Source organism: Phyllostomus hastatus, unplaced genomic scaffold, assembly GCF_019186645.2.
Source record: "Phyllostomus hastatus isolate PE091 unplaced genomic scaffold, TTU_PhHast_1.1 phas_scaffold_21, whole genome shotgun sequence".
Taxonomy (NCBI): Eukaryota; Metazoa; Chordata; class Mammalia; order Chiroptera; family Phyllostomidae; genus Phyllostomus; species Phyllostomus hastatus.
The window spans coordinates 46,753,438-46,779,520 of record NW_025334017.1 but is presented as its reverse complement, the minus strand read 5'-3'; the positions used below and the strand labels follow the sequence as shown (position 1 = coordinate 46,779,520).

Below are 26,083 nucleotides of genomic sequence, written 5' to 3'. Positions count from 1 at the left end.
TCCCGACAAATGCTTCTGTGGGGGAAGCCACATCTCCAGCCGCATTGCTGCCACCCCCTCCTATCCCAGTGGCAAAGCTCACCTTATACATGCAGTGCACGCTTATTTTCCAGAGAAATGGAAAAAGCGACCATATAAGGGTGATCTTTTCACCCATTCAGATACACCGTCATTACGAAGTTACGTCCGATGAACTTCTCTTCTTGTGAATTCAGGGCCTCTCGTCATTTTGTCACCGAGGACACCGCTACCCCTGCGTTTGCCCCCCCAGGCCCCGTGGTCGCAGCTAAGACAAGCTTTAAGTGAAATGCTGCCCGAGTGTCACGTTGGGTGAAGGTGGAAGACCCCAGCTGTGTCTCTTTGACGGCTGTCCTTACAGAGCAGGACTCTGCCGGCCCCCCTCCAAGTGCAGCGGGGCACACAGGTTGTCACGGACCGTCTCGCCCAGGAGTCGGGAGGTGCACGGCCGTGTGTCCCTGGGACTCCGAAGCGTCTGCCGTGTCCAGACCCCCCAGTCCAGACCCCCAGCCCTCAGCGCGGTGGCCGGGGCAGCCGACGTGGACCCCAGCGGGGAACCAGATGGGCGCCCCCTACGTAGCCCCCTCCATAGTCTAAACAGACGGCTCCCGCGATCAAAACTGTGATTCGGAGAGATCACTTTGAGCGCGGACCAGAAGGCCATCTGTGATCTTCAGCTCTGTGTTTGGATTCGTTTGCGTGGATTTTATTTAGAAATGTTTTTTTGCAGACCCAATTCTCATAAAGAATGCAAGGCCCGGTGAAGCAGTGAACTGGAAAATACACGACGCCTTCCCAAACTCTGTACATAAACTGTCTGTATTGTTACTGCGTTTGATGAGTAATGTTTGAATTAGCGCATCGTAATCAGTGATGTAATCGTGTCACCACCGTGTTTGGACACAGCGGTGAGACTGTGTGGCACAGCGGCACACCTGTGCAATGAGGGGAGCGCTCTGACCTTCCCCCCTGGCTGTCGACCCTCAGACCCAGGCATGGCTGGTAACCCCTCTGCATGGGCAGCTAACGGGTTCGGTGTCCTAAGGGGCGTCAAACAACCAACGTAGGCACGTTTCGGAGAGTTCTGAAGGTCATTTCCGAAAGGAACTGTGGTGCGGAGTCGCTCTGGTACTTGTCTCCTGCCGTGAGCAGGTGGGAGGGGGCGGGAGCGTTGGAAGCAGGGGCATGGTGCCCGACGCGCCCCGACTGCGTCCCAAGTTCTGCTCCTCGCTGGCCCTGAGACCTGGGCCGGTAAACGGCTCCCATAGCTCCCGGCTCCTGCCCTGTGGAATGGGAATGATCACACCTGCCTCGACTTGGAAAAGCCCGGGGCGGAGCCGCAGGCAGGACAGGGGCTCAGCGGATGCTCATGCTAACCCCCTTTTCTTACAAAAAAAAAACCCTTTCCTGGTTATTCTGACCCCCGAGAAATGACAGAGGGTCAGAGTTGACGAAATCCAAGCACTTCAGAAGCAACGTTGGTTTCATATTTAGGCAGCAATTTATTTCTTTTCTTGGCGAAGACAAATTATACACTTGCTTCTAAAATATGAGGAGGGCGATGATGATTCACGCGCACATGACTCAGAGAGGAAGCGGGGGCTGGAGCACAGCTCCGCTAATAACCCTCCGTCCTCGCGACCGACGCTGGTCTGAGCCGTGGCTGCATCCCGGAGTTAGAGCGGCGGTCCCGGGCCCTCGGCGGGGGCTTCGGTTCAACGTCAGGGGCCCCGGCAGAGGGATGGCCGTCCCCTGGGAGCCCCCTCCCCTAGGCGGGTGCTCCCACACCGTCTGCAGCTGTTCCTTCTCTTCCTCCACTTAGTGTCCAAGGTTGACGGATCGCTGGAAACGACTCCTTCCTGTCTCTGCAGGTTACGGCAGCCGCTCCTGACGGCTGCCCCGGCCTATCATACCTCCCTCTCTCTGGCAACCCTGTTCTCTCTGTGCTTTCCGAAGAGAGTTCTTCCCGCTTCAGTCACCTGTGTGGCCGGGAAGAAAGGCCGTAGATCTGGGCGCCGACCGCTTTGTCGCCGTGAGACTCTCAGCCCCCTACCCTTGCTGAGCGTGCACCTCATCCTGTCCGAGACAGAGACGCTGTCTGTTTACCAGCCTCCTCTGTGGGGATTAGATGTGCATCAAACAGCTCACACGGCTCCTGGAGCACACCTGGCACCGGCCAGTTTTGTTTGCTCTCCTGTGGCTCCTCCTCGCTGGGAAAGTCAGACCTGATTTCACTGTGACATTCTGGGCCCCGCCCCCGACCTGTCCTCCACCTCTGGGTGTCTGTACACAGCGCTGCCTTCCCGCCTCCTGCCTCAGTGCTCTGTCTGACCTTGAACTATTCCCGTCGGAGTTCCCAAATCCAGTGCTTGGATGGATACCATTCCATTGTCTTTCCTCCCCGAGTTCCTTTTGACTGCGTGCCTGTACGTTGCAAGAAAGTCAAGGTCTTCTGGGGCCCCGTTACACCCGAGACGCTGAGGCCAATGATGGCCCTGCCTGCACTGCTGCATCTAGTTCAGCGGCTTCCTTCGAAAGCACAGCGCGTGCTCACACTGTGTTTGATGTCTTCGAGGCGGCTGTGGATCTGGGTCGGGTGGGTCGTGGACCTTAAGGCATTCCCATCCTACTAGGAGAGGGGGGGTTCACTGTGTCCGTCTGTGCCAAGGACAGTGAAAAGAGCACCAAGACTGGCTGGGGAAAGGAGGGCTGGATAAGGGGGAGAGCCCCGCGTGGCCGAGGACATGATGGGAGACTCGAGGAAGACTACGGCAGGAAAGAGACCCTTGCGGGAGAGCCGGTAGCTATGCTTTCGGCAGGAGGGCTGGGGCCGTGGAGACACGTTTTGCACCTCCCAGCCCCACCCGCGGGCTCCCCGGTGGGATGTGGAGTCACCCAGCGGAGTCCTGCTTGAATTCCTGACCCGCTGAGTCAGGAGCGAACACAGTCGTCATTGCGTCAGTCACGCAGTCTCTGGGTGATCGTGTCACGCACCGTCATTTTTGTCGTAGACACCCAGACGCATACTGCATGTCCCCGCAGTGTTCCGAGCCTTCCCAGTGGCCTCTGCCAAGTGTCTGACTGGGCGGTGACTCACAGTAGGTGATCAGCAAAGAGGGGGTGGGGTTACAGCACAGCGGGAAGTGGCGGCTGTGGCAGCTGAGTGAGGTGTGCGTGAAACACCCGCAGAGGGCAGGGGGCCGCCAAGGGGTGGCAGGGATCGAATGCGGGAGTGACAAGTTTACACGGAACTCACCGTCTGTGCAGTCCTTCCTCTCCAGACATGCTGCCTCGGCTGGAACGCCACCCTTGTCGGTGCGGTGGGCGCGGGGTCTCAGGTGCACGGGAGCGGTAAGTTCCGGAGCCTCGCCGGACAGCGCTGTGCCCGCAGAGAGCGCTACTCTGCACTGTGAACTGGAAGGTCCATCTCGTGTTCAGTGCCCCCCCGCCCCCAGAGAAAGGGAGAAAACACAACACAAGCCCACAAAGTACTGGGAGAAAACCAAGGAACTGGGAACCATGGGAGGGCTCCTGCATAAGAAAATAAAAACAAACAAAACCCCAGCAAAGCCGAGGCCCAAGGCCCAGTGTTGTCTGGCTTGCTCTGGGTCCTGGAACTCATCTTCTCTGGTCTCAGCTAGCGTGTTTGTCTGTTTACAGTGGCTGGAGAGGATTTTCTCAAAGGCGTTGTTTAAAATCCAGTTCTGATTTTTTTTAAGGAACCCACGAGCACATCTCTTGGGCCGAGACAGCAACAGGGATCGGTGCCCTGGGCTCGCAGGGTCTCTGCTGGCCGTCCTCCTCGGAAGCAGAGGTTTTTCCTAGCCTCAGTGCAACATGCGGTTGCGGTCCGGGGTTCACAAACAGGAGGCTCCGACGGGGAGCTGCCCAGCTCCTGGCTTGGCAGGTGCTCTCAGGGAACCAGATGGAAAGGAGGTTCTGGGAGCAAGTGAGCGTTTCAGAGAAATAGTTGCAGCTGGTCAGCTTTCTGGTTTCTTTGTCGTCAACAAATTGTTGTTGTCTTCCTTTAGGTGCCGAGATGGTGCCCTTAAAGTAGAGCTCATCCCCCCGGGCTCGCTCAGCCGGAGTCTACCTCTCCCTCCAACCACGGAGGTGGCCACCAGCACAGGGGGATGGCGGCGAGGGTGCTAACCGTCAGTGCCAGGGCGATCTGTGGGGCCACTTGTAATGGGCCACGCGAGGTTTCTAGGACATGGGATCAGGCCGTGAGTGAGACGTGGTCCTGGCACTCGTGGGCGGGAGTGGACACGGATAGGAAAATGGATCACAGGGCAAGGAAGTGTGTGCGGGCACAGTGGCGCCCCGGGGAGCAGGTTAATTAACTCCGCTGACCTCTGGCGCCGGCTCTGAGGCCCTGCCACGCGGTTGTGAAGTTCCCTGTGCTTTCCGTTCGTGGCGGCGGCGGCGGCGGCGGCGGCCACCACGGGGAATTGCACGTGAGAGTGGTGCCAGGGGACCCTCCCCGCCAGGTCTGTACGTCCCGGGATGACGGGCAACGTGACTGTTTATTCACCCTCGGGTCCCCAGAGCCTCGGCCACTGCCCCCTACACGGCGCGGTGAACAGAATACGTGAGTGAAAAATCAGGGAAGGCTTCCAACGAAGTGAAGTTTGTGAGTTAGGTTTTGAAGGACAGATCCTAAGCAGCAGGAGCAAAGGTAAATCTAAAAATAAGGACAATTTAAACAGAAAGTGGGACCTCATTAGCCCCTCGTTAGGGAATTGGCAGGGACCCCCACTAAGATCGCTGGGCCTTGGGGTCTTTTGGGAAGAGGGTTGTTGTGGGGAAGAGGCTGGTGCAACATTACTGAGCTGGGTGGTTCTACACTGCAGGCGTTTATTATTCTAGTGTGTCATTGCAGTTCAGTTCTCACGGCCACTGTGGGAGTGTAGACACGATTCCTGTCTTACAGGCCGAGGCTCAGAAACTTTTCCTTGTATCTTTGAAACGTAGCTTTTGTTTCAGGATAAAACATTGGACTTTTGAAAAAATCAACATAAAAGGTACATCTTAACATAGCAGTGCCATGGAAGAAGTTTTTAAACCTTTTGTTTTCATTGAAATACACGTTTCAATGATAATTTCAACAGTTTTCCCCTCACACTCAAAAATCTGGTTTCGCCAGCATCCAGGTCACGAGCCAGGACGTCACCCACACTCCCAGAACCGGTTTTTCCCAGTCACTACCCGCCACTGTCCCCAAGGGGAGCTACCCTCCTGACTTCTGACGCCGTGGGTTAGTGTTGGCTGGTGTTTGACGTTCACATACATGGAGTCACACCCTCCGTATTCTTTTGTGCTTGGCTTCCTTCCTCAGGTGCGATTGTGTAATTCGCCCATTTCGGTGTGTGCAGTGGTATTCCGTTCCTTGACACGCGGCATGCAAAGTATGAACCTACCTCGGTTCATTTGTCCATCCCGCTGAGATTTGTACAATTTCCAGTATTGGGCTGTTACAAAAAATGGTACAGACATTCCTCTACGTGTCCTTGAACACACATGTGTGTGCATTTTTGAATATATTGCTAAGAACCACATATGCTGTAAGGTGTGTGCATGTTTAGTTTTAATAGACATTGCTTGCTGCATAGTTTCCCAGCGATCAGACCGACTTACGCTTCCTCAGTGTGCATCAAAGTTCCACTCACCCCACGACCTCACACACACACGGGACTACTGTCTGCCTTGTCCTTCGTGGCCATTCTGGTCCGTGGGAAGTAGAACCCTGCTTTTATTTTCATTTACACTAATCAGATTCTAAATAAAGTGGGGCACCTATTCATATGACAGTGAGTCCTTTGACACACAATTTTGAGGTGTGAGTTCAGGCTCCAGATTCTTTCTTGTCGTGCTGACCTTACCGGACGAAATCCTTTGGTTCTTGCTGAGCCTCATGCATTTGTGTGGCGTCAGCACCAAGGACAGAGCCTGCCCTGCCGGTTTGTGGGCTACGTACAGCTCAGGTGAACCTCAGAGTCCACCCGCACTCAGCAACAGGAGGTGAAGCCAGGACAGAAGGTCAAGTCTGGCTGATGCTGAGCCTGTGCTCTGCCCACTCTAAAGAGGGTGAATGAGACCTAGGTCTCCCTTCTGTCTCGGTTGGGCTAGACGCATTGCAGAAGGGATGCTCTGTGGAGGAGGTCCCCGTGAACAAGGGACATTCGAATGTGGCCTCTGTAGGGAGCACCCCTGGGAGGCACAGAACTGCTTGCTCTCTGAGCGGCTTTATGAATTCACGACCAGGCTCTGTCCCAGCTCCCTCCGTGACACGTCTCGTTGGCGAGGAGCCTTGCCCAGAGCGGTATGGTCTTCTCGCCGACTGCGTGTGATATTTCCCAGTGAGTTCGAAGGCTGAAATCCAGCCCCTCAAAGGGTGGGCCTTGGGATCCAGTTCCACGTCGCATTTATCCTCCTGGAGCTGTGGGCACATCGCTTGTCCTCTCTGAGTCTTTCTCAGCTGGGACGTTGGAGTGATCCCCCCCACCTCAAAGGTCATCGTAAAGATCAAGTCGTCCCCTCAAGTCATCCACGAGTGTCCATGCTCAGCAGAGCCCCTGGCAACTAGGGACCACTCACTTCAGGATGGATATTATTAATGGTAACACCCACAGTGAGCGGTTTTGAGATTAAGTGCAAGGTGATGGCGACCGTGTGGTTGGCTCCACATGGCTTTGGGATGCATTTGTGACCGGCGTGTTTGGAAGTAAGAGACAGGTCCTTGGAGTTGACCGTGGCCCATGGAGCATTGCAGAGGTACTTGGTGGCAGTGAATGTTAGCAGTGCTTTGAAAAGCCATCGAGAAAACGTCTTGGGTTCCCGTTACAGAAAGAGAGGCCCAGATGGGGTCCTGAAAAGGTGTTCCCTCTTTCTAATATTATTTCCCTTATTGGCTTATTAATTGATCCAGTGACCAAATATCCAGTAACTGGAGGCGCTACAGTCTCGTGGGAAGGGGAGGAGGTTCGGGTCGAGCTGCCCTGAATTTGAAACCTAGTAGTGCTGTTGCTTTGGAACTGCCTGGCACAAGCCATTTCATCCAGCAGAGCCATCATCTAAAAATGGGGAGGACAGGGGGAAGTTGTAAACAGTCACTGAGATAATGTATAGGGATTGCTTTGTCTAACGCTCAACCGTGAGAAAGAAAGTCCTTCATCAGGGGTAGACTCTTTGAAAGCTGAATACCACTTCGTACAGATCATTGTTTTGGTTTAACAAGGTATCAAAGATAAACGCTACCTGTCTTTCTCCCCCAGCAAGGCAATCTTGGAGAACAGGAATGGTCTCATGTGTGGTCTTTATTTGCTTTGTTTTGTTTATTTGTTTGGCTGAGTATCTCTGTGCTTAGCCCAATGTACGATGTGTATTGACGCTTAGTAACTGATTTTGAATGATTTTTTGAATGAATGAATGAATGAATGAATGAACGAACAAGTTGTAGATCTGACCCCCCTGGAGTTTACACACTGCGGAGAAGGGGGAAAGACTCAAGTGATGGTGTTGCAAGGTAAAGAATGAACACTAAACTGTAATCATGCCTATCGCTACGTTATGGTCCAGCTATATGAGGGTGCACAGAGTCAGTGTCGGACATTGTCCTGAGCACGCGACAGGTGTCATGTGTTATGTAGGTCACCCACCCTTAGAAGGTGGCCACCTGTTTCATTGCACACACTAAACCTCAGGGAGGCTAGGAGACTCGCTCAGGGTCACATGACTAGTGGGCAGCAGGTCTCTAACCTCTCTGCCATCCTGACACACAGGTCTCTTAGCTGTGTACTCTGGCGGCAGAGAAGGGAGGTTTCTTCTGTCCTGTGAGATAGAGAGAAAGTACCATCTAACTGGGTCTTAGGAGCTGAGTTGAATTTTGATTCAGGGTGGAGGGAGGATGATGGGAAGAAGTATTACAGATGGGCCCAGAGGAGGGGCGAGGGAAGAGGCTGAGAAGCCAGAGTGGAATGGGCCTTGAATGCCGCGCCAGAGAGGTGGACTCCAGGCTCCAGACACTTGGGAGTCGGTCGGTGAAGCGGTGCCTCAAGAGGCGGAGCCAAGAGGAGCGCAGGGATTAGAGGGTGTTCAGTTACTGTGTCCCTGTCATGCATTCTTGGACTCTGGAGAGTAATCAGATTCCCCTTGGGGCTGTGTCCTCTTAATTAGCTCTTTGCACTAATTAATGGGCTCTTGTCCTTCTGTCCCTAGCCACCTAAATTGCTGACAGTGGCCTGCAGAGTCAGCTTTAGCTCTGGTCCTCCAGCAGCTGTGAGGGGACCAGAAGGCCCGCCATGGGTTTGAGAGACCCTGGTCCCAGCCCTGTCTCGGCTGCTACTGCGCCATGTCCTGGGGCGTCTCTTTGCTTCTCTGGGTTTTCATTTTCATGCTCTGTGATGCTGGAGCTGGCCTGGCTGGTTCCCGACCAGGCGAAGACCCTGGGATTGAATCCTTTGTCGTCGTCACCACCGACAGCTACACCAGGGTCTATGGAGCAATGTGGGGAGGTCAGGGTCAGTGCAGCATCCTGGAAAGACAGCAGCCACTTACTGGACACCTGCTGTGAGACAGGCACTGGTCGAGGCCCTTTGGTCACGGCGGCCCAGCTCCCCAACTCACCCCCATAGGAAAAGTAGCTGCTTTTTTGCAGCTGAACCCCTTCCACGGGGAATGCCCACCTCCTTGGGTGGCCATGAGCTAATGTAGGGAGTGCTGGGCACAGCGGCTGGCCCGGGCTGAGCGCTCTGCGCATGTCACTGGTCACTGTTACTAGAGGCTGGAGGTGAGGGAAGGTTGTGGGTCCGGTGTGAGGCGGGCATGGTAGAACAGGAGCTGTCCGGTCCTTCCACAGCTGGGTCAGTCTCTGCTGAGCACAGAATGGGACGTGAACGAGAGCCCTCCCCTAGCTCCTTCTCCCTCCCTCTCTGTTACCCTTCTCGTAACTCTGTTACCTCTTTACTGAGATGGGAACACTGTCCCTGCGGAGGGTCCCCACCACTCTGTTGAAGTGTGGCCGACGCGTGAAAAGCCGTACCTTTCTCATCTATACAACGCGACGAGCTTGAGGACAAGCCTCCACCCGTGAACCCAGCCCCCCATCGGGGCCACAGACGTATCCGCCATCACCTCCCAGAGTCCCCCCACCCGTCTCTGTGATTACTGCTCTGGTGGCTGTCGTCGTCTCAGTGCGGCGAGAGGGCAACACGAGGCCTGGCCTCTTCTCAGACGTTCAATCCACAGCACGGCCTCGGGCGAGACTTCCGACCACCATCTCCCCACCTTCCCCCCTCCCACGGCCCCCGGCAACAGCTTCGCTACTTCCCGCTTCTGCGAGCGTGGCTTTTTAAGATGCCACGCGCAGGTGAGGTCCCGCGGTGTTTGTTTTCCCCGCGTCTGGCCCGTGCCGCTCAGTGTCAGGCCCTCCCGGCTCACCCGCGCGGTTATGAATGGCGGGGCGTTGTTCTCGCCGTGGCCGAACACCGTCCGTGGTGCACAAGGACCAGGCTGGCTCTGTGCTTCCCCCCCCGCCCCCGCCCCCGCCGCGGCCTCGGACACAGGCTGTTTCTGGGTCGGGGCCGTCGGGAGTGACGCCGCAGCACCGAGCACAGACACGCAGGCGCCTCCCCCACGTGCCGCTCTCAGCTCCTTCGGGTTGTTGACCCCCGGAAGTGGCATCGCCGCCTCGTGCGTCAGTTCTGCGCTTAGTGGTTCTCGGGGCCGCCATCCTGTCTTCCACCTTGCGCCCTTCCCCTGCGCCCTTCCCGAGCGTGCATTCGGCTCCCCGGCACAGCGACAGCTTCCTGATCCGTAAGTGGCGTTGCACAGTCTGGGCCGACGCCGGAAATGCCCTGCGTGTTCCACGCCTGTGGGAGGGGCTGACTGTGTCTGGGAGAAAATGCACCAGGTCCTCCGAGTCCGCAGGTCCCCGAGACCCCCGTGAATGCCTGCTCCTCCTCTCCGTTCTCCCTGCACAAGGGCTGTGTTGCTTGGAGAGCTTCTATACCAATTCTCTCTCTCTTTCTCTTGCTCACACACACACACGTGCGTGCACCCCCCCACACACACACCAGGGACAGACACTGAATAGGCACTCAGTAACCGTCCATAACCCACCTGACCGGCACGTGGGCAGTGTGCATGCGTGTGGCGAGCCTGGCGTGCCCCGGCAGGCCAGGCCTGAGTCCCCAGGATGCTGACACTTGCTGTGAAGATCCTTTTAAGCCAAACGGTGCTCGGAAGTGGTGGCGTGAGTTTGCTCTCGTAGCTTTACCTGCAACTGGACTGACTACCCAGAGCAACAACAGTTCCTGCCCGGCGGCCCCTCGCTTTGCTGGGCTCTGGAGGCGGGAGGCGCGCTGGGTCGTTAGATCCCTGCAGGGAAACGCCACATTAGCTAGAAAGACTCTCGTCCTTGTCCTTCCAGGTCCCGCTGCTGTGTCAGCTGGTGTTAAAAGGACATTTTTCCTCCTTTTTGCTGAAGGCCGGGAAATCGCTGTGAAGACGTCCCTGGGGCCCGTGTTTGGCTCCGAGCCTGGGCTGGGAAGCCGCTGGGCCCCTTTCCAGCCCGTGGCTGTCGCTGCCTCGGGGAAGAAAGGTGGGGTGCGCGCCACGCGCCTCCCGCGGGCTCGCTGGTGATTTTCCCGGCCCCGCTGCTTGGGTGGGTCTGCAGCTGTCGGGCAGGGAAGGCCAAGGAGACCACGTGCGCTGAGGAAGCTTCAGTCGGGGGCGGGGGAGGGGGCAGGTAGAGGACGTGCCGCCCCAGACGTGCGTGGAAGGAGGCGTCAGGGCAGAGGCCCCAAGAAGCCCCGCGGTTTCCACCCCTGCCTGACCTGCTTCCTCCCGGCCGCAGCCGAGTGTGGAAACCTCTTTCCATCTAACACCAGCTAATGTTTCGGATAGAAGAGTGTCCAGGTTCACAGTTCTGTAACACGGTGCCCCGTTGTGATTCAGGGGGGCGCTGCCTCTGGAGCCCAGGCACTGTGCGAGTTTTCTGAGTTTCCCCGTTGCCTGTTCAGCATGCCGCACTGCGACGTCCCCTTCCGGGCGCCGATGTGGCTGGCAGTTTAGTCTCTGCAGCCGCCGGACTCCGGACAGCAGACCGCGGTGTCTGCCAGCGTTTGGGGTCTCCGTGGGGGGCAGCGCTTCTCCCAGCTCCCAGCCGCCTGGAGCTCGGCCCACGAACAGGGCGTGTGAGTCTGGGCTTTGGAGTTGTCTACAATTAGGGCATGGTCCCACCCATCAGTGTGGAGTGAGCCCGTGGGTAGCCCAAGGGACAAAAAGGTCCCGCAGCCTCGGGAGGTGGTGAGGTCCCTGCAGCGGATGGGTTGCAACCAGGCCGGGTGCCGGAGCGTGAGGGGGTTCCGCAGGTGGCGCCAGGCGGTGCCTTCCCCGTGGGGTTCTGCCGGAGAGGAGGCGGCTGACCTACTTTCCCCTGAGTCATCTCTCCCGCCCTCGGCTCACTCTCCCCTTCCTCCCACTTCCATCCAAAGGTGGTGGGTGGAGGGTGAGACGGGGATAAACCAGGGGAGACACTGGGGTGCTAGCCTGTGGCGATGACGGGGCTTCTGGTCTACCGCCCAGGCCCTGGTCCCCGGAAGTGCCTCCTACGTGTGCCTGAGCCACGCCCAAGCGGAGAGGCAGCAGCCCGCCACTCTGCACGGCGTCTCGGGTGTGCGGCATCGATGTGCCCCATGTCCCCTGCTCGGGGACATTCGAGGCCTCCCTCCCCATCTGAGCAGCGGTCTCTGAGGGCTGCCTCTGGCTCCCCCATTAGCCAGGCGGCCTTGCGACCAAGCATCGCCGTGCTTCTAGAACCCCCAAAGCCCAGGTTCCAGAGGGGTCGGCACGGGGAGCTGACTCCTTCCCCCCAAGCGTCCGTGCACCCATCCGCCATTCACTGAAGCTCACACAGGGCCAGGTATTCCGCAGGGCCCTGGAGAACAGGTGGGAACAAAACCCCCTTCCTGGGGTCCCCCCCCGATGTGAAGGGAAAACACATGCGTGGGGAACAACCTGCGCCCCGCTGCAGCAGAACGGAGGCGCACGCGGGAGCTCAGGGGTCCGAGAGGGTGCGTGCCAGTGAAAGGCAACGTTAAGGAGAAAAGAGACTGTGTTTGGCTGGGTAACGTCAGTCAATGAGGACAGATACTCGTGGCTTATGACCTCGTCCAGGGCCCTCAAGGCCAGGTGAGCTCCGGTACCTTCTGTGATCGGGACTTCCCGCTGTCCTCCCGTGTTCTGCCCTCTGAGGTTGGGGTGGGGTGGCTCAGGCGTGCATATTTGGGTAGCGAATTTTATTAAGACTTTCCCCCCTCGCTAAGGAAGTCATGCAGAAGCCCTTGTCTTCCATATAATAGACAGAGGGCCCGATCTCCTGGCAGCGGGGGTGGTAGGACCCCTGAGCCCTCCCACTTGGCTCCCCTTGGTTCCCTCGGTGCATCATAAGGGACATCTCTCCTGAACCCCTGGCTGATGGGACATGACCCAAAACCACTCATTTTGAGAGGAAATGGTGGGTGAGGGTGACTGCTCAGCTCCTCCTTTAGACGGACTAGCTTTGAGCTCCGCTGTGCACCCGGTGGACATTATTCATCTGTCTGAGCCTCCATTGCTTTGTGAGTGAAAGGCCAGCGGTACCAAGGCACGCCGTGGAGCGTTGCTGTGGACAGGACAGTCAGACACTGTCTGTCCAGCCCCGCCGCTCTGGGAGTGAGTGGGGACCCTGTCACTGTTTCTGCTGGGACGTGGGATGCCACCTGGGACAGCCGCTGCGATAATGAAGAGAACGCTGTGCCGTGAGAGCCCTAAACTGGTGCTTTGAAACAATCACTCTTCTACTCCTGTTCTTCCTTTATTAACGGGGGGGCTGAGACTCAAGGTCCCTAGCAAGACTTCGGGGTGGAACGAGCTGTTTCAGAGGCTTGGAGGCCCGGGTTCAAGTCCCGGTCATGAGCCGTGTGTTCCTCCCTGGCCGGCCTTGGAGCACGGGCCTGCCCGAGATCGACCAGGTTCTGCGTGAGGGACGCAGAGGCTGGGGGCAGGGCCAGGCTGGGCGGGGACTGAGTCCACACGAAAGACAAGGCGTTTTCCCTCCTTCCTCTTGGGGTCTCACCCCTGCCCTCTCCGGTGGCATAAAGTATGTTCCGTGGCTGCCCCGAACACCTTTAAATTGCACACTTAAAACCATGACATCAGTCTGCTGCCTTCAAATGAATGAAAGATCTCTGCTTTGGGGGGATGTCCCCACCAGTCCCTGCTCCCTGCACCACCCTCTCTCTGGCCCCGGCCCCGGGAGCCTCTAGGGGCTGCAGCAGCGTTATTCCCCAGAGCACACCCCCATCACTCCACGCCCTGGGGTGGGGGCTGCAGGTGTGTGGGTAAGCAGAAGCCGCCCATGGGCGTCTCTGAACTGGGCTGGTTTCTATGGACACCCACGGCTCACCCTTCCACGCAGCGTGGAGACCTCTGCTCCAGGTCCCCCGAGGCCTGCAGGGGTGGGGAAGGCAGGTAGTGAGGTTCTGACATGGAAATTGAGCAGATTTCATGTGAAATCATCCAGAGGGGAACTGCTATTTTTAGCAGCATCCTTCTGGTTGGAGATGCACCCTCATACCCTTGAAAATGCAATGGGTGCCTCCTCTCTCCTGGGGAACTTTCACCTGTGCGGACCCCAGGAGCCCCGGAGGGGACCGGGCAGGTCTGTACCTTGACCCCACTCAGCCCCTGCAGGCGCCGCTTGGCAGCACGTCGCCGAGGTACAGGAGGGGGCGGAGCCAAGTACCAACCCTCACAGAGCCCCAGGGGCGCTGAGCCGCAGAACCTGGGGCCCCTCTGAGTCTGTACGGCCCGAGCTGAGGGAGAGGAGCAGGCTGGGGTCCATGTCTGGGTGAGTCCAGCTCCCAGGCCAGGGCCAGGCAGGGACGCCGGAGGCGGGGCACGCTGCCCCAGGCTCCGAGCTCAGGTGTGGTGCCTGGGGGAGGGGGCCGCCCTGGCCCGCAGGACCACTCCTGAGGGACCCGTCAGCCTTCCTCCTGGGCCCAGCAGGGCGGTGACTGGCAAGGGGCGGCAGCGCCTTGTTCTCGAGGCCGGGAGACCCCAGGGAGTGCGTTGTTCAGAGGAAGGGTTTCCGGGGACACGAGCGCTGAGGTCACTCCCGGATGATGGTGGAGGCGGGGACTCAGCCTGTGGAGTTTAAACCGAGAACTGGAACCCGAGGCGGGCAGGCAGCCTTGAGGTCAGAGCAGAGACACGCAATCAGACCGTACGGGTTCTCGTGTGCAGTGACTTCCTGTGTCTTTACTGGGCTGTCGGATGTGAGGGTCCCTTTGTAAACACAGGCGTGATATTGGGGGTTGCCTACCTGCAATCAAGGTGAAGTTCACGCAACGTGAGATTTGCAATTTGACGTGTAGGGTTCGGTGACCTTTAGCACATCACCATGTGGTGCAGCTGTCACCTCTGTCTCGTCCCCAACGTGGTCATTGTTCCTGAGGGACACCCCAAGAGCAGGTAGCCGTCGCCCCCTGACATCTCTCCCACGGCCCCTGGAAGCCACACACGCTGTCTCTATGCATTTCCCTGCTCTGGACACTTTGTAAGACTGGACTCTTACAACGCATGGCCTTTAGTGTCCGGCTTCTCTCTCCTGGCGTGCTTCTGAGACCCGTCCCTGCTGTGCGCGAGGCTCTGGCGCGCGGGCCTTCGGCTCCGGAGCTTTAGGAACCATTTCCTCTGTCCCAGAGCCGGGCCCCTGTGTGGCCGCAAGCGCTTGTGGGACCTGCGTGTATGGAAGCTGCTCGTTGAGCTCATGGGCAGCTCAGGATTCGGCTGGCCGCCTGGTCAGGTGGGTGACCCCACCACTCTGCTCCCCAGACAGGGCGGGGGACCACACACCGAGGCTCGGGCCCAGGCTAGCTGGGACGTGGGACACGTCAGCCCAGGAAACCGCTTCCTGCACGTGTGCAGTTTGTCTCCTTGGACCCTCTGGTTCCTTGACTGAGCCATGTGTGTTCCACGACAAGTGAGGGCCGTGCGTGCCCTTTGCAGCGGAAGCAGGTGCTGTCTGGGGGACAGAGCAGGGGCAGGGCGACGGGACAGCTGGCCTTGGGAGGCAGGGCCAGCGGGGTCAGTGTCCCTGCAGCTCTGGGCGAGCTTTCTGCACCCGTAACAGTGGTCGCAACCAAGTAGCTGTGAGGTGTAACTAGATGAATGAATGTGCCCACAGACCATATTCATCGGGGCTTCACTCCCAGTGCACGGGGCTGGGGTGGGTGCTGGGGAGGAAGGACCCCGAGACCCTGCTTGTCCTGCAGACCCTCCTCACCCTCCCTGCTCTGTCCCCGGGTCCTGGGGGCTCAGCGGGCCTGCGCAGCACCAAGAAGGGGCTTTAGCTGTTTCATGTGGTCTTCACAGCACAGCTGGGAAGCATCTGTCTGTCTTCACACTCCCTCCCTTCCTTCCTTTATTGACTAACGTCTTTGGGCCTGCGTGCTGGCCACTGCGTCTCCCCGATAGATGCAAGGTCAAGGGCGTGCACGGGGTGTGTGGTCCCTTGGGGGAGACAGCAGGGAAAGGGGCCACCAGAGAGTCTGTAGCCCGGGCCACACGGCCAGCGAGTCCTGACTGTCCCTGAGGCCCGCAGTCTTTCCGGGAGGTGGGGCTGCCCTCCCACTGAGCAGATGGGTAGAGTGAGGCCCACGCCCAGGAGACTGAGCCCACCCCAGGGGAGCCGACACTGCAGCCCTGGGCCCTGGGCCTGTGTGCAGGGCGCCAGTAGGAGAGCATCGACTGGTGGGCTCAGGCTGTGAGCCGGACTGTGGTGGGGACGTGTGTGTGGTATTGTAATCATCACAGACGCGTGAAGAACCGGCTGTTGTTCTCATGTTGTAGACAAATGAGCACGAGACACGGTGAGCTTAAATAATCTGCCCAAATCCTTTGCCCAGCAGTAGAGAGTCGACATCACGGTCTTTTAGGAGTCCAGAACTTTCAGGCTTGCTGCCCCCAGCGCCCACAGGTCAGCAGGGCTCTCTCTGGTTGCGGTGCCCCGAGCCCCGGACGCCGCCTGGGGCACGAGATGTGCCCGACAGATGTTTGCTGCCTCCAGGACAGACACCCGCCTGCCTCCGGGGGGACCCAGCCGGGGCCCAGGGGGATGGGAGTCCGCCTCACACCCCTCCGGTCCAGACTCTGGAGCCCCGTGGGCCCGAAGCGGAGAGGCCGGGCTCAGGAGAGGCCGGTGAGGGCCTCCAGGTGGTGAGGGGCGGGGCCTGGAGGCAGACCCAGGCGTCTCTGTGTCCCCCATGTCCTCGCGCTCCTTGGCTTTCCCAAGCTCTGTGTCTGGCTCAGGGTGGGCCCACCTGCGGTGCACACTAAAGGCCTTCCAGGCCGAGCCAGCAGGGCCGGCGTCTGCCTGCCGGGCTCCATTGATCTGGGGGCTGGCGGCTCTGCAGGGGGCCCCTCCGAGGACCCAGGGGCTGGGCAGGGCCGGGGAGCAGAGGGAGGGAGATCCCGGCGGGGCTGTGCAGGCGGGTCTGCCGTGCAGGCGGAGGCATTTAGATACAATTAATGCAACTGCAGTCTCATTCGGTGATGAGCCCTGGGGATTCGGGTCAGGCTTCCCCGGCGGGAGCAGGTGGCACCGAGTGGCTGGGCGTCGACTCCGGGTGTCGGCAGCGCCTTGCTGGAGCATGGGGGGTGGTTTCACAGGGTGGGGGGGTGGGGAGAGGGGCCGAGATGTGGGCACAGCGAAGGTCTTGAGAAGGCACGCAAGTGACCCAGTCGTCCCCTGTTAAATGGTGTGCCCCGGCTGTGCCCGTCACGACGTCCCTCCCCGTCTTCCAGGGGTTTGTCTGAAGCACCGACTCCCTGTGTGGGCACCGCTGGCGGCCTGACTCCCGTGCTGCTGTTCTCAGGTGCACACACCTGGGCTGGGACCCGTCTCCCCCGGCCAGTGGCGCTGGGGTGCGGGGCCCTGTGGCCGCTCTGAGCCTCAGTGATCCCGTGGGTGACACAGGAATGCCGACCCCCGCAGGGCTGCTGTGGGCGGAGCCAGAGCCCGTGCCCAGGGGGACAGCGTGGCAGGGGACCTTGTTTCTAGGGCGATTCCGAGAGGTTCCTCTGAGCAGAGACTGGGAGGCCGGTTCCAGCTCCTTCCCAGAGGACAGGAAGGGCGCAGAGAGGGCAGGGAGGTCGGCGCGGGGAAGAGAGACCCACCCCCTCACACTGCCCCCTGCTGGTGCCAGGGCTGTGCTGCGCTGATGTCACCCACCCCCTGCCTCCCCCGACCCACTGTACCTAGGAGCTGGGGAGATGTTAATGACTTGCCCAAGGTCGCAAAGCCAGAAACGGCGGGGTTCAAACTCAGGTCTCCCAGAGCACTGTTCTGGCCCCATGCGGCTCAGGAGAAGGTGAGGAGGGGGCAGGGTCGACTCGGCTGCTGCTGGGACAGGCACCCCCCCCACCCCCCCCACCCCCGCCCCTGCTTCCTTCTCACTCCAGCGTGAGCTCTCATCAGCTGATGCCCTCACACTCGGCAACGTGTGGCACAGTCTTCTGGTGGAGGGGTTCCCTGAAGAGACTCCAGGTACAAGTTAGGGGGAGAGGCCAGATTTGGGTGGGAGGGGCCCTGGGCCGGGGACCAGAAGAGGAAGGAACAGTTTGCAGAAACCTTGGCAGAGACAGGAAAGGCCCGAGTTTATTTCAAGGGGACGCTTAAATTCCGAACCTTATGCGCATGCGTGACAGTCAGCCTGAGAGCTGTTTCCCTACGGTAACTGTTCCCATTCGGGGGGTGGGTGAGTCTTCTGCCCCGCCCACCACCGCCCTGGGCTGCTGCCCTTGAGCTTGGAGCTGGGCCCGAGAGGCCGGGGAGCGTCCCCCTGCCCTGGGCCGTGCCTACCTGCGTGCGGGGCAGCGGCTCAGCGGTGAGGAGGAGCCGGCCCGCCGGACCGGGACAGAACCGGGGCTTTGCTGCGCGTTCAGCCGTGTGCCCCGCCCCCCCAGTACGTCACCGAGCCTCTGTGGCTCCTCTGCAGGGTGGGGGTGGCCCTGGCAGTGTTCCCGCAGGGGCCGTTGGGCGGGTTACATTGACTCCGTGACAATCTCAGAATGGGGCCCTCAGTACCTGTCAGCTGATGGGGTGGCCGCCGGCCTGCTCGGTCTCCGGGCGGCAGGTGTGACGTCATCTAGAGGGTGAAGGGGGAGCCCACCTGTCCTGGGGCGGCCCGGGAGCAGTCTGTGCGGGAGCTAGGGGGGCCAGGGCTGTGCGGGGGGGCTGGTGGCCGCTCTGCGGTGCCGGCGGGTAGACCCAGGCTGATGTGTAGGGGTGGAAGCTGGGGCTGGAGGTGGAAGGGGGAGAGTCTGGTCACACGGGCTTGGGGTTCTAGGTCCCCCTCTGTAAACTGGGGGGCAGCAAAAGAGAAGAGGGAGGGAGGTGGGGTGGAGAGTGGACTTATCTAAGGCTGCGTTTCTGTCTCCCTCTCCTATCTGTGTATCTATCTATGTATCCATTGTCTATTTATCTATCTATCCATTACCTATCTATGTACCATCTATTATCTATTTATCCATGCATCTATCTATCCATTTATCACCTGCCATCTATCATCCATCTATTCAACTATTATCTATCTTTCCATTATCTATTACCCATCTATCTATCAATCTATGTATCATCTATCTATCTGATCTACCGGTCATCCCTGGCTCTGTTGCAGGGACTCCCTTGTCCCTGGCCTCAGGGCACACGGGGACCTGGGTCTGTGCAGTGCGGGGCGGGGGCCGTGGGAGGCTGGAGGGAGGGACAGAGGAGCAGACCCCGCCCCGGCTCCGGTGCGGCCCCTTAGAGAGTCTGGCGCTGCTCTGGCCCCTTCTGTCCCCAGCGTGCCAGCTCCCTATGCTGTCTGTGCAACTGCTTATGTGAACCATTTACCCTCTAGGTCCTGAAGGTCACACCACACCGTGCCTGTGGGCAGACAGCGCCGGTGGCTGGCGAGTTTGCGGGGGGCTGTGTTCCGAGGGGGCGGGGCCTGCCGTGCGTCTCCGCCTCCCGCTGCCGCTCACACCGGTGAGGAAACGCAGGGGCCCCCGGGTCCCGGGCTGGCTTCCTGCAGGGTCCCCTGTCCTCAGTGCTGTTGTGTAATAATAGCCGTCGGCTGTCTCGTTTCCCTTCCTGAGCTCCTGTCGCGTTCGCCGGGGTCTCCCTCCGTGCCCGGTGTGGTCGCCGACACGAACCGGGCCCTCGGTTAATATGAACATCGGTCCTGTGACCGCATGGACCGCGGGTCTCGTTATGACCGCGGAGGTGACCTGGGCAGCCTTCGCCGGGACGTTTAGAGAAAGAAGATTGTTTTTAGAAATTAAAAAGCATGTGAACTCGTGATTCATTCGATCCAAACATCAGGTTGTTCATTGTCATTTTACAAAGATGAACATCCCAGCCCGGCCGAGGTTTCCTTCTTCACGTGCGCCGTCTGTTACACCTGAAGGCCACCCTGCCAGGCCCCGCGTGGCCCTGTCCCTCCGGGCCTTCCCTCTGAGCCTCACACGGCACCCTCGTCCCCAAGCCCCCAGCGCAACCCTGGCTCCTGTTTCCCCAGAAGCCACCCCTCCCTCTCCCCTCGCCGGCCGAGGACAGACAGCGGACAGCGAGGTCCATGCTGCTGCGAAGCCGTGGTGTCGTTTATGAGCCGTGCGGCCCCCGGGAGCTGCGGCTGCCTGCCTCAGCGCCCACGCCGCTCCCACAGAAGCACACGCATTTTTGCGGTGCGCTGGTGGGCTGGGTTTTGAAGATTAAATGAAAAAAGAGATGAAGCACCCAGAACAACAATAAAAAAAAAAGAATGTAAAAAAAGTGCCCTGGCTGGCATAGCTCAGTGGATTGAGCACAGGCTGCGAATCAGGCATCGCAGGTTCGATTCCCAGTCAGGGCACATGCTTGGGTTGCAGGCCACAGCCCCCAGCAACTGCACATTGATGTTTCTCTCCCTCTCTCTCTCTCTCCCTCCTTTCCCTCTCTAAAAACAAATAAATAAAATCTTTTTTAAAAAGTGATGAGGCATCCCGTGGAATAGCTGTTCAAAAAGTTTCGTCCCCTTCCCCCAGGCCTCCTTTGTCCCCTTTAAATACACCTGTGTCAACCCTCACCTCCTAAACCCTGTTCTTCCTGCAGGACTCAGCTCAAGGGCTACCTTTGGTTTACTGGGCAGTTATGTGGGGCTCTGTCTGTGGGCCCAGGGTGCTGCCCAGGGCGGGTACGGCGGCCCGGGCGTCGGGGAGAGCCTGCCCCTCCGGGAGGGGCACCTGGGAGGGGAGACGGAAACCAAGCAGGGGAAGAATTCCACGGGCAGCTCGTGGTCCGAACTGCTGAACGGGGTGACCTGCGGGGAGGAGCTGAGGGGAGGCAGAGGCCGCTGTGGGGCTCACCCCTGAGCTGAGCGCAGGAGGAAGGCGAGGCCCAGCTCCTGGCAGCCTTAGGGAGAGCCTCCAGGGCTGGGGCAAGAGCAGGGCAAGGCCTCCTGCCCCTCGGGGGGCACGGGGCCCTGGGGAACCGGCAGCCTCTGCACCCCACCCGAAGCACGGGGCAGGCAGGGGGGTGCCTGCCTTCCTGTCGGCTCCCCGGAAGCCCCAGAAAACGCCGTCTCAGATCCGTGTTCAGGCCTCCCTGTGGTGTCCCTACGTGGCTCTCTGCTCTGGCTGCGAGGGGTGCTGGGCGTTGGGCGCCCACGTCTGGGGGAGCGAGCTGGTCGTGGAGCCTTGGCGACCTCGTGGGCGGGTCCCCGGGGACTGCAGACACAGGCTGAGTCACTGTCACACTTGGGAAGTTAATGACAGACGCGTGCGAAATCACAGTGGAAAGTGCCGTGGCCGGGCCGCCGACAGACAGCGCGTGGGAAATGCCAGCCTTGACGCGTTCCGTGGCAGCCTGGCGGCTCGGTCTCACCTCCTCTCCTGTTTACGCCGCGGCTTCGGGAAGGACAAACAGGGCGTCCCGCTGCACGGGCGGTGCTGTCAGTCCCTGCACCCTGCCCAGAGGCGGCGGGGGGGGCCCTCTGATCCCCTTCAGGCAGGACGGAGGGACAGCACCGCCGTCCTTCCTTCCCTTTAAGAGCCGAGCGGTGGTTTCTGCCCCGTGGGCTTCAGAGCCTCTGCCCTGGAGCTGCACCCGTTGGCTTTGCCCGGGCTGTGGGACCCGGCCTGCCATCATGCCCACTCCTGAGGCTGCTGCCTGTGAGGGGCACAGACCCCGAGGAAAGCGGGACCCCCTGGCACAGTGCGGGTGCTTCTGTCGGCATCGCCTTCCTGTGCGGAATAAACAAACCCATCAGTGCCCCCACGTGGGTGGTTTCCACGGGGACAGAAAGACAGTGCTTTCAAAGGTCAGGGGCCGGGCCGCTGGGGCTGCCGTTGCTGGGACGGAGGAGAGTCAGAGACCCCCCCCCCCGCCCCGAGTGCGGGTGTCGCCCCGGCCCCTGCCGGGTGGGCGCCCCAGGGAAGCACGCAGCCTGCCTGGGTGAGCCGTTGCTGCTCTCCTGCCGCGCCCACAACACCGGTTCTATGCGCTCTATGGTGACAGCTTGTACTCGTTTAACTACTTACTATATGCCAGACTCCATAGCAATGTGCATCTGGGGAAACTGAGGCGTAAGAGGTTAAGGTCTTGGCTGAGGTGGTTCAGGTGCCGTTGGGCCGAGCCGTGTCCCTCAGGCTGGGCAGGCTGTCCCACGGGTCAACGTCATCACCTCTGGGTGTCCTTGCCTTCTCTGTACGTTCTTCTGTCGTGACATTTGTCCCCGTGGACCACAGCGGTGGCCTGGCTCTCTCCCTGCTGATCTGTGTGACCCGATGGCCCCAGCGCGTGGCCCAGGAGGCCGGCTCTTCCTGGGGCTTCCGTCGAGCGGTCCTGCGGGCTGGGCCCCGTGAGCTGACGCGGCGAGCAGCCCCGGCAGACGCCCCGTGTTTGCCTCAGCAAAGCCCTGCAAGGACGCCGGTGTGGGCCCCTATTCCGGAGGGAAACACGGAGGCTCCAAGATGCTGTGTGGCCTGCGCACGGCCCCATGCAGAGCTGAGCCCGGGGCGGGGCCCCAGTGCCTCCGAGATGGTCCTTCAGCAGACAGAAGCAGCAGGCTCTTGGGTGCCCCTTCCTTCTCTGATGAAGAAATGCCTTTCGTCTCTAAGGAGATCGTTTTCCTCGGCCATGAAGCAGATGCTCCCGCAGTCATCAGGAGGAAAACTGGGGTGCCTTGCCCCTTGCCTGGTCAGACTGGCTGCCAGGAGTTGAGGGCGCAGTGGGGGGGGCAGGGTGGGGAGGGGGAGGCTGCTGCAGGGCGTCCAGAAAGGTTTCCTATAGGTTTCTCTGCCCGAGGAAGGCAAGGCAGTGCGCTGGGACCCCCCGGAGGTCTGGGGCCGGAGAGCTTGCCCGATGCGGGGTGCCCTCCCTGCCCGCCCCCTTCCACGCTGCTGCTTGTGCAGGAGCAGGCCTGCCCCGAACCTTCCCGCGCACGCACCCCGCGTGGTTCTCTGACTTACAGTCTTCCGAGCGCGCTGACTCTGCCTGCCCTTTCCGCGCGGTGCGGGCTGGCGCGTGGGCAGATACACACGGCGGCTTTTTTTTTCGTTCCATCTTTCAAAGGCCACACACTTGGAAGATTGATGTTTGAGAAGAAAGATTACGTTTCAAAGGAAAACACGCGTGTAAAGGGGTCAGCTGCCGAGCAGTAGGTAACGGCGGGTTTGGGATCGTGGTATTTCTCCAAATATTCCGTGGTTCTTGATGTTTTTGCCAAACAATCTCAGAGGCAACGACAGTGTTCTCACACACCTTAGAAAATGTAAACAACTGAGGAAACATCTTAGAAACGTTGCAGTGAAAAGTGCAAAACACCATTCAGCCTTAACGGACGCGGCGCCCAGCCGGCCGGGGACCTCAGCAATAAAGGGGGGAAGCCCAGGGCTTCGGGTCTGGAACCCACGAGGGGCCTTCCGAGTCGGTGCCCACAGAGCCGAAGGCAGAAATGGCAATACTAACCGCTACCTCTGATGAGTGGTGAAGTGATCAAAGCCGTTCACCTACCTGCTCACCTCCACAGCGCCCCCCCATGGCCGGACGTGCTCCCCGACGCGTGCAGGGAGCAGGAGTCCGCAGGGCCCCGCCTGCCCTAAGGCAGACGGATTCCGGCTCAGCTCTGCCCTGGGCTGGGCGGGTGCAGCCTTGTGCCTGGAGGTGGCCTCAGTGGCGGGCCCCTCCACCTGCCTTTTCCTGGAAATGGCTTGCCCTTGACGTTGAGAGGCGGTCGGACTCTGACTGGCTCCTGTGAGCTGGGGGGTCCAGGGCACGTGTCCATGGCTAAGCTATTAAGGAAGTGGGTTTTCAGCACACTGTGGGAGCCAGGCCTGTCCCCACTCATCAGCATGAAACTCCCCCCGGCAGGATTTATAGAGATCGGGGCGGGCGGCGCTCTGCGTCCTCAGAAGCGTTTCCCCGGATGCGCCCTTCGTCAGGGCTGGGGCGCAGGGAAGTCCCAGCACGGCCTCGTGCGGTCGGGGAGGGGGGGGCTCTGAACCACAGCCCGGTGGTCTGCTCCTGAGCTGTCCTGGGGGCAGAAAGAAGATGGGCTCTGTAGCACTTTCACCAGGATAAAAAGTGCTTTCAATTATTAATTGTCATTACCGGTATGTCCCATTTGTTGAGTGTGTATTGCATGTTGGGAACTGGGCCAAGGGCTCTGTGTGGCAAGTTCGTTTCAAGGTCATGCCATCGGGTAGAGCCACGTGCTACTTCCGGTCCCCACGTTGCAGACAAGGACGCTGGGAAGGCGAGGAGGAAGTGACTAGCTCAGGGCCGAGCAGGTGCACAGTGGCCGGGCTCCATTGGCTCTTGGCCGTGAAGCAGGTGCCTGTGGCTGGGAGGCCACAGCTGGGAGACTGAGGGGGGAAGGGCTGCCTCCGAACCCCACCTTAGAACCAGGATCTCGGGGTCCCAGTCCTGCCCCCGCCCCCAGGCGTGAGCTGAGTGATACTGAGCAAGTCACTTCACCTCCCTGCATCTTTCTCCGTGAAAGGAGGGACGGGAGGACATCCAGGGGACAGACACGTCACGGCCCCGTCCATCAGACGCTCCCACCCACCTGCGTCCAGCTGCGTGGTCCCCTGTCCTGGAAGCGCGGGCTGTCTGTGCCGGGTGGGTGTGAGCTCAAGCTGTCCTTTCTCTCTTGTTTTGCAGGTAATGCGCCAAAAAGATCATGTCTGAAGTACAAGGAACGGTTGAGTTTTCTGTAGAGCTCCACAAGTTTTATAATGTGGACCTCTTTCAGAGAGGGTGAGTCCGCTCCTCTATTTGTGTTTTGTGGGGGGGGGTGCGTGCGTGTGTTTCCTCCGGGCGGGGGGCGGGGTGGGGCTGCGGGGGTGGAGAAGGGAGGACAGGTTCCGGGAACGGCAGGACCCATGGAAACGGGACGTCCATTATTTTTCCTGCCAAGTGGAAAATCCAGACCTCTAGTGCATTTACAAATACGCCGTATACGAGAGACTAGAGATGCTAATTTCTCTCCTCCTCCTGCACTTTCTCCTGCCTTTTCTCTTCGTAGTTGGTCTGTCCCCTAAAGCTGTCAGTCTGTGTTAGGGGGAGTGAATTCATCGGAGATGAAGCTTGTTGAGTCCTGATAAGCTGCTCTCTCAGAAACCGAGAGTTGACAGCGTCCTCTTGCAATACACCGTGAGGACAGTGGCGTCCAGTTTGCGAGGGCGTCCTCTGAACTTGGCCGGTCCACGCGGGATCCCAGTGGGTTCGCACGGTAGACTTACCTCTCAGGGTCGTTGCAAGTAGCAACAAGGACACGGAATGGTTGCAGATGGCACCTAAACGCAGCCCAGGACTCTGTCCTCACGTGACTGCGGCCCTTCCCCCAGGTACGGACCAGGAACCCGCGCTCACAGACGCTGTGTGAGGTGTGCGCGGTGAGGGAGCAGAGCCGTAGGCGCCCGTTGGCTTGTTTTCGCTGCGTGACAAATGACTCTAACCTTAGAGACTGGACACGGTGACTTTGGGTTTAGCTCCTGATGCGCGTAGGTGACCTGAGCTGGGCTCAGCCTGGAGGTCCCTTCTGCGGAGCTGGACCAGGTCTCAGGTGATCTCTGCCGGGTGCGCTTAGGGTGGGGGCTGTCAGCCGGGGGGCTGGGGTTCTGCCCTCTGCGGGCTCTCACTGTCCAGCCGGCTGGCCCGGCCCGTTGCTCTGCAGCTGGGCCCCGAGAGCGAGGTGGGAACGCACGCAGCCCCTTGTAGTCTGGCCTCAGGACCAGGGTCACGCCGTTTCCATGGCCTTCTGTGGGCCAGAGCCAGGACAAGGCCAGTCTGGACTCCAGATCGGGAAAAGGACGCCATCTCTTGATGCAAGAGGAAGACTGTGTGTGCGTTTATCTGCCACGTTGAGTTTCAAAGGGACTCAAAGTGTTCTGAAATGAAAGCTTCGAGGGCCTCTTACGTGTCTGGGTACAGAAGACCGACTTCGGTGGCGCCGAGTCCTTCGGGCGGGTGGCCTGCGTCACTAGGAAACAGTCTGGGGCCAGGTGCGTGCTCCAGGGGAAGGGCGACGTGGGGGGTTCTGGGCGGGGCTCTGGAGACGGACGCTGACCTGGCAAAGCTGTGCATCTCTGGACACCCATCGCCCTTGGTCCCGCCCCCTCTCTCGGCCAGAACTCGGGTGGAGTGGCGAGAAGGGCCTGGACTTGGGGCTGGACCGCCTCAGTCCTGGCTTGGCTCCTGCTTCTTGGTCATCTCCCTCCGCTCTGCTCTCCGGGTTCCACATTTGTTTAAAAAAAGGAAGCATTTTGATAATGTCATGGGTCTGTCATAGTGTTAGACACTTCTCTGTTCATTGTCTCCTGACACCTTGTCACCAGCCGTAGGAGCAAGTGGTATCACCTATATGGTGCCGGGCAGGGGACCTGGGACTGGGGCAGCGAGTGGCAGGGACACGGCCCTCACGGAGCAGACGTGGGGTCCGGGCCTGGGCTTCCTCGCCCAGGACCCTGTATCGCTCCTGTTCCGTGAGGCTGGGCTCTG

The 26,083-nt window shown here is 59.7% G+C and overlaps 1 protein-coding gene across 2 annotated transcripts in view; it reads left to right on the top strand.

The window, feature by feature from the left end:
- FAM135B (family with sequence similarity 135 member B) overlaps nt 1-26,083 on the top strand; it is a 156,739-nt gene that overhangs the window by 40,559 nt on the left and 90,097 nt on the right. For both annotated transcript variants that reach the window (XM_045861243.1, XM_045861242.1), the window contains exon 2: nt 24,245-24,340. In XM_045861243.1, coding sequence (XP_045717199.1) covers nt 24,264-24,340 — 77 coding nt within the window. In that variant the 5' untranslated portion in view covers nt 24,245-24,263. The remainder of the gene's footprint in view (nt 1-24,244; nt 24,341-26,083) is intronic.